The sequence below is a fragment of the Drosophila busckii genome, chromosome X, assembly GCF_011750605.1.
Source record: "Drosophila busckii strain San Diego stock center, stock number 13000-0081.31 chromosome X, ASM1175060v1, whole genome shotgun sequence".
Lineage (NCBI taxonomy): Eukaryota > Metazoa > Arthropoda > Insecta > Diptera > Drosophilidae > Drosophila > Drosophila busckii.
In genome coordinates this window covers 1,595,401-1,607,835 of record NC_046608.1, presented here as the reverse complement: position 1 = coordinate 1,607,835, position 12,435 = coordinate 1,595,401, and the positions used below count along the sequence as shown (strand labels likewise).

The 12,435-nt window shown below is 41.8% G+C and overlaps 5 protein-coding genes across 6 annotated transcripts; 3 read left to right on the top strand and 2 right to left on the bottom strand.

Moving 5' to 3' along the window:
- Positions 1–63: 63 nt before the first annotated feature.
- LOC108606131 lies at positions 64–577 on the bottom strand. Its single transcript, XM_017995984.2, has one exon. The coding sequence runs from the start codon at positions 500–502 to the stop codon at positions 164–166; it is 339 nt and encodes a 112-aa protein (XP_017851473.1). The 5' UTR covers positions 503–577; the 3' UTR covers positions 64–163.
- Positions 578–817: 240 nt separating this feature from the next.
- Positions 818–4,467, top strand: LOC108605755 (multivesicular body subunit 12A). Of its 2 annotated transcripts, none has more exons than XM_017995556.2 (6): positions 818–920; positions 2,447–2,732; positions 2,799–2,957; positions 3,021–3,390; positions 3,679–3,897; positions 3,971–4,467. In XM_017995556.2, exons 2-6 carry the CDS (start codon positions 2,521–2,523, stop codon positions 4,088–4,090), a joined length of 1,080 nt encoding a protein of 359 aa, XP_017851045.1. In that variant the 5' UTR covers positions 818–920; positions 2,447–2,520; the 3' UTR covers positions 4,091–4,467. The 2 variants fall into 2 exon arrangements, with proteins under 2 accessions (XP_017851045.1, XP_017851044.1); XM_017995555.2 differs by having other exon boundaries at positions 2,444–2,732.
- Positions 4,468–5,110: 643 nt separating this feature from the next.
- Positions 5,111–7,847, bottom strand: LOC108605556. Its single transcript, XM_017995319.1, has 5 exons — positions 7,536–7,847; positions 5,930–7,299; positions 5,759–5,864; positions 5,493–5,675; positions 5,111–5,264 (listed from the first exon to the last, which is right to left on the bottom strand). Exons 2-5 carry the CDS (start codon positions 7,041–7,043, stop codon positions 5,171–5,173), a joined length of 1,497 nt encoding a protein of 498 aa, XP_017850808.1. The 5' UTR covers positions 7,044–7,299; positions 7,536–7,847; the 3' UTR covers positions 5,111–5,170.
- Positions 7,848–8,063: 216 nt separating this feature from the next.
- LOC108605676 (histone acetyltransferase Tip60) lies at positions 8,064–10,280 on the top strand. Its single transcript, XM_017995466.1, has 5 exons — positions 8,064–8,173; positions 8,240–8,366; positions 8,426–9,740; positions 9,802–10,014; positions 10,079–10,280. Coding segments are annotated over exons 1-5 (1,710 nt in total). The 5' UTR covers positions 8,064–8,119; the 3' UTR covers positions 10,080–10,280.
- A 267-nt stretch (positions 10,281–10,547) lies between these two features.
- Positions 10,548–11,865, top strand: LOC108605704 (galactosylgalactosylxylosylprotein 3-beta-glucuronosyltransferase I). Its single transcript, XM_017995496.2, has 2 exons — positions 10,548–10,949; positions 11,014–11,865. Exons 1-2 carry the CDS (start codon positions 10,735–10,737, stop codon positions 11,720–11,722), a joined length of 924 nt encoding a protein of 307 aa, XP_017850985.1. The 5' UTR covers positions 10,548–10,734; the 3' UTR covers positions 11,723–11,865.
- The last annotated feature ends 570 nt before the right edge of the window (positions 11,866–12,435 follow it).

Genomic DNA, 12,435 nt, shown 5'->3' with positions numbered 1-12,435 from the left:
ATTTAAGAACGAAGTTAACCCCCAAAAACAGAAACTGAGAAATTAATTTAGTTTTTGCTCACATTGATTATAATTTAATATTATCTGATTATTAGCGTAAATTTTGTTCTTAGAAAATATTTAAGTACTCTTGTCTATTTATATATGAAAGCTTCTCTGCTGCCTATAGCGTTACTTGATACGATTCGGCCTCAGATTGCGATTTGAGTTCACCCTGAATTGAGATATCTGGTACCAACATTTCGTTCGAGGTCACAGGCACCGGCTCCAAGTCCAAACTATCAGATGCCTCCAACTCTTCGTGCCTTACACTAACTGATTCTTGCATTTTGATCTCCAGATCGTTCAGATGCTTGTTGTAAGTGCGATAGATTAGCACGCCACAATACAAACTAAACAGAACGGCGGAAATACATAAATTTCGCTCCTTGGGACTGGACAGCAGCAGACTGCACTCCCGGACACAATTGAATGGGGTCAAAATGATATACTCCTCAGCCATAATCTGAAATTTAAGTAACGAAAAAATTTAGAATTTTGTACGTATGTTGTGAAGCTATGAACTTTTCTGACTAAATATAATTGTTAACATTAAAGCCTCAGAGTTCAAAAAAGCCCGCGCCTACTTTGTTTAAATTAATAGCAGAGTACAATAACATAAAAAAAAGTAGTGTGACCAGAGTGTACAGTAAATTAGTTTACATTAACAGTGCGTGTACATTATTTATCGATTTGAGCAATTGTTTTAGCCTACTGTAAGAAATCTGTTAGTTGCATATAAATAAATAATTACACTGTGTTGAGTGCGGTCTATTTTTTTTTTTCGTGTGTACTCTAACAAAATGTTTAAAATATAGTAAATTAGCTAAAATAACTACATTTTCTAATGTGCCCTATAAACACAAGCAAAGAAAAGAGAGGTAGGTGCATAAACACACATACATACATGTGCATTGTATACAAAGCAAAAAATATAATGGTGTATCAAACATACTAAAAAAAACTCTAATTTGCCTATGAACTTTATTAATTATGTGCAAATACATATACGCAAGTGCATGTTTGTATGCATAAGTGTTAGTGTGCTGGATGCTGAGCTAACTTTCAATGCACATTGCAGGCCAATTGACGACATAAATTTGATTTGCGACCGGCTCTATATAATTACATTCTTAGAGACATGTAAAAAAGTTGTGTGTCTATTTTCGTGTGCCAATTACGAAATGCTCTTTCAAAAGAGGCTGCTCATGTGTGTATAAGCATACATAAGTATGTAAGTGTGTGTGTGTGTGTACTATTTAATCACGTAGTGCAAGTTTATGGTTCTTTGTTTCGCACTTGTCTCGAGAGGTCAGAGACCACCGCCACCCCCTTACCATTACAGCACTTCTGTGGTTTGGTCCAAACCTTTGTTTTTGTTCTTCTTGTTGCGCTGACTTTGTAAGGTTGCTGTGCGTTAAATTTCAATGATGACTCAAAAGCTTTCAAAAAACTTACTTAGCTTCTCTTTTTTCTACGGGCGGCAATTCAGATTTGTGAGTGTATATGTGTGAGTCTGCAAGTGAGCAGCGTAGCTTTTCTTTATTTATTAATGTGTCACATTCCATTAGATTTGATTAGCACATTGACTCTTCTGCTTTTAAATTAAATGCAAGCATTTTAATGCAAGTGTAAGCAGATAATAAAGATATAAATACAAAGTAAGCCTATTTCCGCTTTATTCTGCACCCAGCAATAACAATATAAGGTTTGCATAAGTACTACACTTATTCGAAATAATTAATTTGCGTATATCGGTTTTATTTAAACAAAATAGTTTAATGGCTCAACGTTTTTATGCACACTTTGTTAAACGTTCGGTTTTGTTTATGTATATACAAATAATTGCAGTAAACAAAAACATGCATAAAAATTCTTTGTACTGAAACGTAGTAGAGTAGAGAAAGTGCAGCAAAATAAAAACAAACTAATAAATTAGTAGGCACATATGTTGTAAATATACAGAAAGAGTATTAAGCGTGTGCATATAAACAAATGTACATAAGTACAACAACATTTGTTTGTTTTAATACTACAGTACACACTTATGTACATACGCGTTAAGAGAAATTTTCGCCGGCGTGTCATAAACAATAAATTTATGCATGTGTGTGTGTGTTTTATATTTTAATTTGGAGCGCTTGAAAGCCAGAAAGTGGGTAACACACACACACACACACACACACTTGCATACACCCATATATGTTTGTATGTATTTAGTGATATTTGTGGGTTGGGTGAATCAGAGTTTTGGTATTGCCCCGGCAAAGGCCATTTAATTGAAAATCCAAATAACCAATGTAGCGTATGAGTAACTAATCAAACCCCAACTGACAACTGATACACATGCATCAAAAAGCTTATATACATTTATCTGTTTAAATAATAAATTATTCTCTATCAGCAGCAGCAATCACAGCCATTAGCTTGAACAGTACTCGGCGTTCACATCCGAAACTCTAAAGCAGTTGCCGCTTGGCTATGAACAAGGCGAGCAAACATATTCAAAGCGGCGCAGCTCTGGGCGCTGCCGATTTGCTCAGCTCACCACCAGCCAGCGCCGCTGTTGCCAGCGGAGCAGCCATTAATGGCACCAGTGCCATCAGTTCCATGAATGTCTTCAATTCCATTATGAGCTTCTTGCCCGATAATCGTCCTATTACCTCGCTGCACATTGTGGAGGACTTTGAGCGGTAAGTCTCTCTCTATCTCTTTCTCTTGCTATCTCGCTCTAATTGGCGTCTTCACTTTCGTTGCAGCTGCCCCAAGAACTTTAGTGCCATACATCGCACCTATGATCAGGATGCAGATGCGGACTTGTGGCGTGATCATAACATACTCTTTGGCCGACAGACCACACGCTATCTGTGCCTCTCCAAGTCCGAGGGTCTGCCGGAATATGTTGTCGAAACGCTGAAGTAAATTAATTTAATCTACATACAATTTGTTCAAGTCCCTAACTTTTGTTCCTGCTCTTGCAGAGTCATTGCTGAGAAAGTGCAGCCGCCCAAGGAATTCTCGTTGCTCTCACGCACTGCCGACAGTGATCAGAAGGCGTGGCGCAAGCGTCAGATTTCATACAAACTATCGAAACGCGGCACTGTCACCCATGCTGTCACCGATATTATACTCTGCTCCAAACTAAAGATAGCTCCCGATGGCTTCAAGCTAGCCGGTGATATAAATGGTGTGCTCATCTGCTATAAAACGGGTGCCATACCGGTGCGCTTGCCCCCACCAGTGCCAGGATTAGTGCCAGCCCCAGCTCCAGGCAATGCCAGCAATAGCTGTGAAGTCGAACAAGCTCTCAATCGTCTCAATTTGCACGGCCAACGTAACTCACGTGGACCGGTAAGTGACAGTTGGCAAAGAAGTGCAAATTGGGTGGCCAATTATTATAAATTTGTGATGTGAAAAATTCAACATTAGTGAGTGAAAGTTATTGTTAGTTTTATGCAGAAATATGATATATAATTCTCCATAGATATGTAGTTTTTGTAGTTTTAGCAACGATCATATGATTTATTTTAACAATTGCTAATTAAATACAAAAATAGTATTTAATATGTTGTCTCGTTAATGTAATATTAAGAGATTGAGAGAGTGTTCATTCTATTAATCAAGCTCTAATACTCACAGCTACCACAACTGCCAGCTAAGGCTGATCATGACTATGAGGAGATACAAGCCAACTATCAAATCAATTCGCCACAACGACCGGCACCACCGCGGCCAGCTGGCGGCAATAATGGGCGCAATGGCTACGGCGGCACTGGCACATTGGGCACTTACACTGAGCTCGAGGGCGTGCCATTTGCCATGCACGCCAAGCTGCAGCGCAGCCAGCCCACGACTGATGTATGTGCCAGCCACTGATTTATGCGCATTAAACTATATGATTAATTGAAAACATTATCTTTTGGCTTTGTAGTTGCCGACGCTGCCAGAAATATCAACATTGCTAAAGACACTCGACTACGATTTTCAACTGGAGCGTCAGATATTGTGCACCATGAAATCTTCAGCTTCAAAGAATCCATTCTTCAAGTGAGCGACGTGTGGAGCACAGACTTAACAATTTGGCATGCATACAGATGTTATGTTAGTTATGCGTATGTGCATAAATTATAATTATTTCACTATATATATTGTACATAAGTATATAAAGTGCTCAAGCACTTTTGTATGCAACTTGAATGCGTGAGCTTGTATGCAATGAGTTTTAAGCTTAAGTTCATTTTAGTATTATTATATATTCTTTTTAAACGACCTCAGCCCACAGTCCCATGTATGTGTGTATATATTTAATTACTGTGCCTTTTAAAATGTATCTCATTTTCAAGTACGTGTATCAGTTGTGCATATACGCATACATACAAGCAAACATAAAACATATGCATTGCAAGCATACAAAAAATATACATAAATATATATACATATATAAAATATCCAGCATTGTGATCAAAATAACTTGAATGTCATTATTTAAACATTAAATCAAATCAATATATATACATATATGTATAGAAATATTCAATTGTAAACAAATATTTAGCATATTACACATTATACAATTACATATTTAGTTTAAAGTTTCTTCGGCAGCTGCTCACTTGAATCGAGTCGAATCAGTCAGCGACCAGTATTGCAATAACTATAATATCACACTTTAGACTGCTAAGTGCATAAACTAAACGTTTGAGTTATTTGACTTAGCATGTAGTTTATAAGCATACATACATATATAAATATACTATATACACAAATATATCGCATATGTTAGTGCTAGAGATGCGTAGACTGTATGTTAAACAAATCTTAGGTTCTTCCCCGCCCCACATGCCTATACTACTTAAAAACAAACCACAAATAACATGAACAATAAGTTTAAATATACACGTTATACAGCTGTTCAAAATCAAGTGAAATAAAATATATATATACATATAAACTTTGTGTTTATAACTAAAACGTGCCTAAAGTAAAACACTTTATTAACTTTATAACATTTGATACATATATTTATTGAAATGAACAATTGTAAAAAGTATATAAAAAAGATAATTAGCTATAAATAGTTATGTACAATGGTCACTTGTGCTCTCTCGCTGTCGCCGGCTCTGCTTCTGTCTCAGAAGATGTTATGAAATAGTAAATCCGGTTGTGATAGCGTCTTCTTCAAATTGCGCATGCTCAGGCGATTGTGGCGACGATCGGCGCTGCATCTGTGCGAAGATTATGAAGGGACGTTTTGGAGCGTGGATGGGTTAAGGTGTGTGGATCGGTTTCATTAGCATTAACAACAATTGTGAGACTCGAAAGTCAGTTGATTAATATATATGTATACACATATGCATAAGAGCAGCACCAACACCAACAGTTCTATTAGCGGAGCACCAACACCATCAAGAGCAACAGCAGCAGCAACACAGCACCCAGCACCCAGCACTTACTCGAATATGCGATTGTGGTACTCGATCATGAGCTTCACACAATCCGCCAGCGTTTCGCCCTCGCGCAGCAGTTGCTGCAGATCATGTGCATAGACGCCCTGTGGCACCGTATGGAATATGGAGGGTGTCACCGATATGGCCAATGTCTCGGCGCTCACCTGCTGCAATGGCACCTTTGTTAAGCTGCAAGCAAAGCCAAGTAAGCTAAATTATATCTCTACTAACAAAGTGTATATTAACGTTGGCTGTATTCGTTTTTAGTTTACCGATTGAAGTGCGCAAATAGATAATCCATGGTATCACGATTTGTCTCGGGCAGCGAGCGTATCAGTCTCTTGAGTGTCTCCAGCTTCTGGTTGAGCTCCGTCAGCACTACATTAAAAAAAAGGGAATCCATTAACTGAGAACACAACTGTACTAACTTCTTCTCTACTTACGCCATTGTTGGGCCGCGCCAATAAACGTTTTGGCCTCGTTGACGCTTATGAGCGGACTCTTGATCTCGCGCAGGAAGAGCTTCAGCACGCCGGTGAGTGTGTGTATATCGACGCTGGGCTGACGCAGTGCATCATAGTCATTGGCATCGATGTCGAAGCGCAGCGTTTGAATTTTATTGTAGTCGCCACACTGGCGATAGATGCCCTCAATTTGCTGCGTGGAGCGACGATATTTCTGCTCAATCAGATCACAGCAGTCGACCACAATGCGCGGCACGTTGCGCTGTTGATCGTGCTTGAGCACCAGCTCCAGTTCAGTGTCAAAGCAGGGCTCGTCGAAAAAGATGCGCTGCTCGCGTAGCGTCTCCACGCTGGGTCGACTCTTGAACCAGTTGGACAGATTCATCCAGGCAACCAGACGTGAGGGACGCACTGGTGTGCTGCCAGCTGGACGCTTGTGGTTGGCCACCGCCGCAGCCGCTGCTGCTGCTGTGCGTTTCTCTTGCAAGAGCTCCTGGAGCTGGCGACTCAGCTCGCTGAGCTTCAGCTCTAGTTCCTGCGTGTAGCTGGCTTGTGCCTGCATATCCTGCTCCATGGTGTGCATACGCTGCTTGAGACCTTGCCAGCGCTTGGAGCAAGCACCACAGCACTCGCCACGCCGCGCTGCGTTCGCTGCATTACTGGAGTTGGCCAACATGTCCAGGCTGTTGTTGGACACCAGCAGCGCTGTGCCGAGGTTCTCGTCCAGCAGCAGACGCGTCAGATCCTTGCTGCTGCTGCTCTTTAGCAGCGCCAGCTTGTTGGGCTTGGTGCGCAGCTCGCGTAGCAGCACCACAGCCTCTGGTCTGCCGCTTGCAACGCTCATGGCATCCAGCGCCTGGCTGGAGCCAGCATTTGCCTGCAGCAGTGCTGCCGATGTGGAGCTATGCGAACGCATATAGTGCGCGTTGGCAGTGGATGAGGAGGAGGAGCGATCCCGAAAACAGTTCATCAGTCGCTTGGGTGGCTGCGGTTGCCGTCGCTCGTATGCAACGTTTCCAGCTGCACCGATCATCACTTGCGCCCGCTCCGGCGTATCGGGCGACACTGGGGCTCTGCTTGCGTTTGCCTGCATTCCGTAGCTGCTGCTTGCTGTTTTTAATCTTCCACGCAGTCCAGGCTCAGCCCTGAGACTGAGCTTATCAAACGTTGGCTGTGTGTGTGTGTGATACACTTACAGATGGGAGCGCATGCAATTATATTCTCTTTGCTCCTCTCATCCTTTGTGGCTTCGACTTTCGACTGTCGATGACGTCAAGCAGCGCGCAATGGATAAAGCCTTATCGTGGCAGCACAGTGGTTGCGAAATAGCCCGAAATAACAAAATGACACTGTAAGTAAAAGTGCATAAGAGCACAATATTTACTTTGTATTTAGTTTGTTATGAAGTTTCCGTTTAACTTCGCCACTATCAACAAGTACCAATGTCTTTTATCTTTGCACCACTGTGCAAATAATACTTGTGGTTTTTGTTGTGGTTTTGTTTACCACAAGCCAATGATCGCACTACTGTCCACAGCTGCCTTGCACTTGCCCCAAGCGCTTCAATTACAGAATTGGTATTTACCCAATCTCTGACGCGTTCTGGGTGAAAATTCACTGGCGTCTCGAATTTCCACACATACACTGATCTGCTATTGAATTTGTAGTGCTTTGTGTGTTGGGCTCTCTTATCGGCGGGAGTGCTGGACGTTGTCGTTAGTGGCAGCGCAATGCTTGCCACTGATTAGATAAAAACCCACAAATGCTCAAATGTATAAGAACATAAATAAATACATTCACACTACTAACGGGCAGGCAGAACGCTTCAAATTGCCGATAATGTGCTAAACGGCAGCAACAACTGTGCGAGGTTGACTTTACCCGTCGCTTACATTATCCATTAAGTCCATATCTATCTGTTTGCAATAGCAGCAAACTATGCCATAGCTTTATTATTATTATTTCCGCAAAACGTACATGCACAGTAAATCATATAATAATAATTTTGAAGTGTTCAAGCACTGAATTTAAAATTATGACCGTTTAACTCGATAGGCAATGTCGATAAGCAGTGCCGCAATTCATCGATTAATCACTGGTTTCGTTCTTTTGAACAACGCGTTCTTTGGTGTTAACATTGTTTGTGATTTGCAAATTGTAATTTAGCAAATGAAAACAAAATACGAATTTGACGACGACGTCGCATCCATATGCGAGTCAACGGTAATTTACACTGCGATCGAGTTGCTAAACTATATATCATTTGTTAATTTATAAAATATCTTACAGGCGGCATTGACGGAGGGCTGCCGTCTGTCTGTGCGCATGCACAAAACAGACGACTGGCCGCTGGCGGAAATAGTTAGTATTAAGGAATTGGACGGCAGGCGTCAGTTCTACGTACATTATGTAGACTGTAAGTAAACAATAATAATAGTTGCAATGTTGCGCCGCTTACTGAACATTGTCATGCAGTTAACAAACGCTTGGACGAGTGGGTAAACGAGGAGGATTTGAATACTCGCAAAGTGCAGTTTCCACGCCGTGAAGGAACACAGACAGGCACAAGCACTGGCGTGACCACACCAAAGCGTCATCATTCGCTGGCCGGCAGCGTTTCGCGTCCCACATCGCCACAGTCAACGCCGCAGACACTGCTCCCGGGCAGTGCTAGCAGCAGCAGCAGTGGCATTGCTATTGGCACCATTGTTGGTCTCGGTGGCGGCAGCAGTGGTGGTGTTGGTGGTGGCGGCGTTGAGCTGGTAAATGGCAACAATGTGCTGGCCGCAGCGCTACAGAAACGCATTAATCGCAGACGTAAGGTGCATGGTGGCTCCTCGCATAGCGCACATCATGTGTCCACGCTGCAACAACAACAACAGCAGCAGCAGCTGCAGCAGCATCAGCAACAACAACAACAACAACAACCAGCGTCACAACAGCTGACATACAACACACAGATATCGTCGCATTCACAGCCACAGACACCAGCGCTTGTGCCGAGCGATGGTGGATTAATGCCCACCACGCCTGTTGTTGTGCCGTTGACTGCAGCCGGGCACGAGGATGGCTCACAGGATGGCAAGATTGCCACACCGCGTCAATCGGGTAGCATGGTGACACATCAGGATGATGTAGTGACACGCATGAAGAACGTAGAAATGATTGAGTTGGGGCGTCATCGCATAAAGCCTTGGTACTTCTCACCATATCCACAAGAGCTCTGCCAGGAGAACTGCATCTACATTTGCGAGTTTTGTCTGAAGTATTGTAAGAGCCGCAAGTGCCTGGAGCGTCATCTGTCCAAATGCAATCTACGTCATCCCCCGGGCAATGAAATCTATCGCAAGAGCACCATTTCATTCTTTGAAATCGATGGACGCAAAAACAAGCACTACGCACAGAATCTATGTCTGCTTGCCAAGCTCTTTCTGGATCACAAAACTTTGTACTATGACACAGATCCGTTCTTATTTTATATTATGACTGAATTTGACTCGCGTGGCTTTCACATTGTTGGCTACTTTTCCAAAGAGAAGGAGAGCACTGAGGACTATAATGTGGCTTGCATATTGACTATGCCGCCATATCAGCGCAAGGGCTATGGCAAGCTGCTGATTGAGTTTAGCTACGAATTGTCCAAGTTTGAGGGAAAGACTGGCTCACCAGAGAAGCCACTTTCAGATCTGGGTTTGCTGTCGTATCGATCCTATTGGGCGCAGACAATACTGGAAATACTCATTAGCCAAAGTCCTGGTACAGATGGGGAGAAGCCCACCATAACCATTAAGTATTTAATGCTTTTCAAATTTTCTCTCTATACTTTTATTAATTTTTCAATTTGGTTTTAGTGACATTTGCGAATGCACTTCCATCAAGAAGGAGGATGTCATTTCCACACTACAAAATCTCAATCTCATTAATTACTATAAGGGCCAGTATATAGTATGCATTAATCGTGATACCATAGAGCAGCATCACCGTGCCATGCAGAAGCGAAAGATTCGCATCGACTCCAAGTGTCTGCACTGGACACCGAAGGACTGGTCCAAACGTTCCAAATGGTAATTCACCTATATATGCTATTTATGAAAATGTTTTCGCTAATATGTACATTTTCTTTCATAGAGTGTTAATAACTAACAACTACACCCAGTCAACCCTACAAAAAGAATTACACCAACAGTACAACAAAATCCTTTCACTACTTGAGCCGCTTGAATTGTAATTATCGCCAAATATATCATCGTCATGTAGGCGTTTTGAAACTGTAATATGTTTCTTCAAGCAACACTTCACCTGATAATAAATTAATTAGCAGTTAACTGAACATTTAATTTCTTGTTTGACATGGATAGATAAGCGCAGTAAGAGCTTTAACATAGCGATATGCAATCTATATATGATATCGATAACAAATGTTATGCTTATCAAATGCGTGTTAATTGGCTGATAATCGTTTTATCGCGTATATCGTTGGGATTTTGTTTCCTATCGATAATAACAATAGCACAATTTTAGTTAAAACTTGTTGATTTTATTTTAATAGCTAGCATAGTTGTGTAAATATCTTATTTAAGACAAACTCTTGTATGTTAATGTTGTAAGATTCAAGTAGGCGCTTCAGCAGTGCCAAAAGGCACATTTATTTTATTTACATTTATTTGTTTGCTTTTGTTTACTTTGCGCCCGGTCGCAGCTGTTCCGTTGGCGTTGTTTTTTTTTTTTTTTGTTAAGCTGATTTATTTATGGTTAACCCAATGCAAATACTTTGATAAGTCAACATGTCAGAGGTACGCATACGTCCGCGCCAAGTGCTTGTGCTCATTATTGTGTTCATCTTTGTGCTAATGATGGTGCATCGCAATGGTAAGCACACCTGCCAGGGCCCGGAATATCTGCAAGCCATGTATTCGCAATCGCAGGCCAACAAATTGCCCAAAATCTATGCCATAACGCCCACGTATGCACGGCCAGCACAAAAAGCCGAGCTAACGAGGTGAGTAGAGCCATACACTTAACAATATTTATAATTTAAATAACACCAATGACTCATTTCTCAGATTATCTCATTTGTTTATGCTGGTGCCCAATCTGCACTGGATCATTATTGAGGATTCAAATACCACAACATCTCTTGTGCGCAATGTGTTGCTGCGTGCTGGACTGGAAAAGCGCTTTACTCAGCTAAACATAAAGACACCTACAGAATTCAAGATCAAAGGCAAGGATCCAAATTGGATTAAGCCACGCGGCGTGGAGCAGCGAAACTTGGCGCTGGCTTGGCTGCGTGCTCACGCTGATGTGGATCACCATGCTGTTGTATTTTTCATGGATGATGATAACTCATATTCCGTTGAATTGTTTGCGGAAATGATGAAAATTAAACCGGGACGTGTGGGAGTCTGGCCCGTGGGCTTGGTAGGCGGCCTAATGGTGGAGAAGCCACTGCTAGATGAAGACAACAAGGTGATTGGCTTCAATGCAGCCTGGCGGCCAGAAAGACCGTTTCCCATTGATATGGCTGCCTTTGCCATCAGCCTGGATCTTTTTATCAAATATCCTCAGGCAGTGTTCTCCTATGAGGTGCAGCGTGGATATCAAGAGAGCGAAATACTGCGACATCTAGCCACACGTGACCAGCTTCAGCCCCTGGCGAATAACTGTCGTGATGTCCTCGTGTGGCACACACGCACCGAGAAAACGAAACTCAGCTCCGAGGAGGCACTTATAAAACAGGGAAAACGCTCCGATGAGGGCATGCAGGTTTAAATCGGAGATTACTTAACTTCACACCCACATACACACTACACTCAAGCCAGTGACTGAGTGCATCAGCCCATAGAGATTTTATATGTACATTATTTAACTCATTTTTATTCGAACTGTATTTGTCCTATGTATTATATTCCTTATGAATTAATTTTGCTTGAATTGTTTTGATTCTTTACTATTTAATTCAAAACTTACCGATTCGCTGAGTTAGAGCTTTTCAAATTTTAAAAGCTGCTGCAGCTACATTTGTAATTAAATTAAATCAAAAATGAATTAGCAATTATTACGTTTACAATAGCCTAAAAAGTAAAATTAAAAGGCAATAGTAAGTGATTTAAAGAGAACTGAAATAATTTTCAATGAAATTGGATAAAACTGAACGCCGGACGATATGGCAAAGCTGAGTATAATGGACACACAGGGTGCTCATACGAACATTTCATTTAATGTTTCAAAGAGAATATGTAATGCAAACTTGCACGTAGGCCGTAGGCAAACTTGCTTTGAAGAAAAATAATTAAGCTGAAGTTTCGCTCAAGTCTGAATACATCAATCGCCAAAGCAAAACCCATTCACGCTCACCATGATCGACGCTCTCCAAGCAACAAAACGGCTTCGCTCACTTGAGCAGCGCTGAGCCATCGAGTGCAAGCGAACAAAAGGCGCGAGCAGCGACGCTCACATGTGTGTGGGAGGCTGCGTGAATAAGA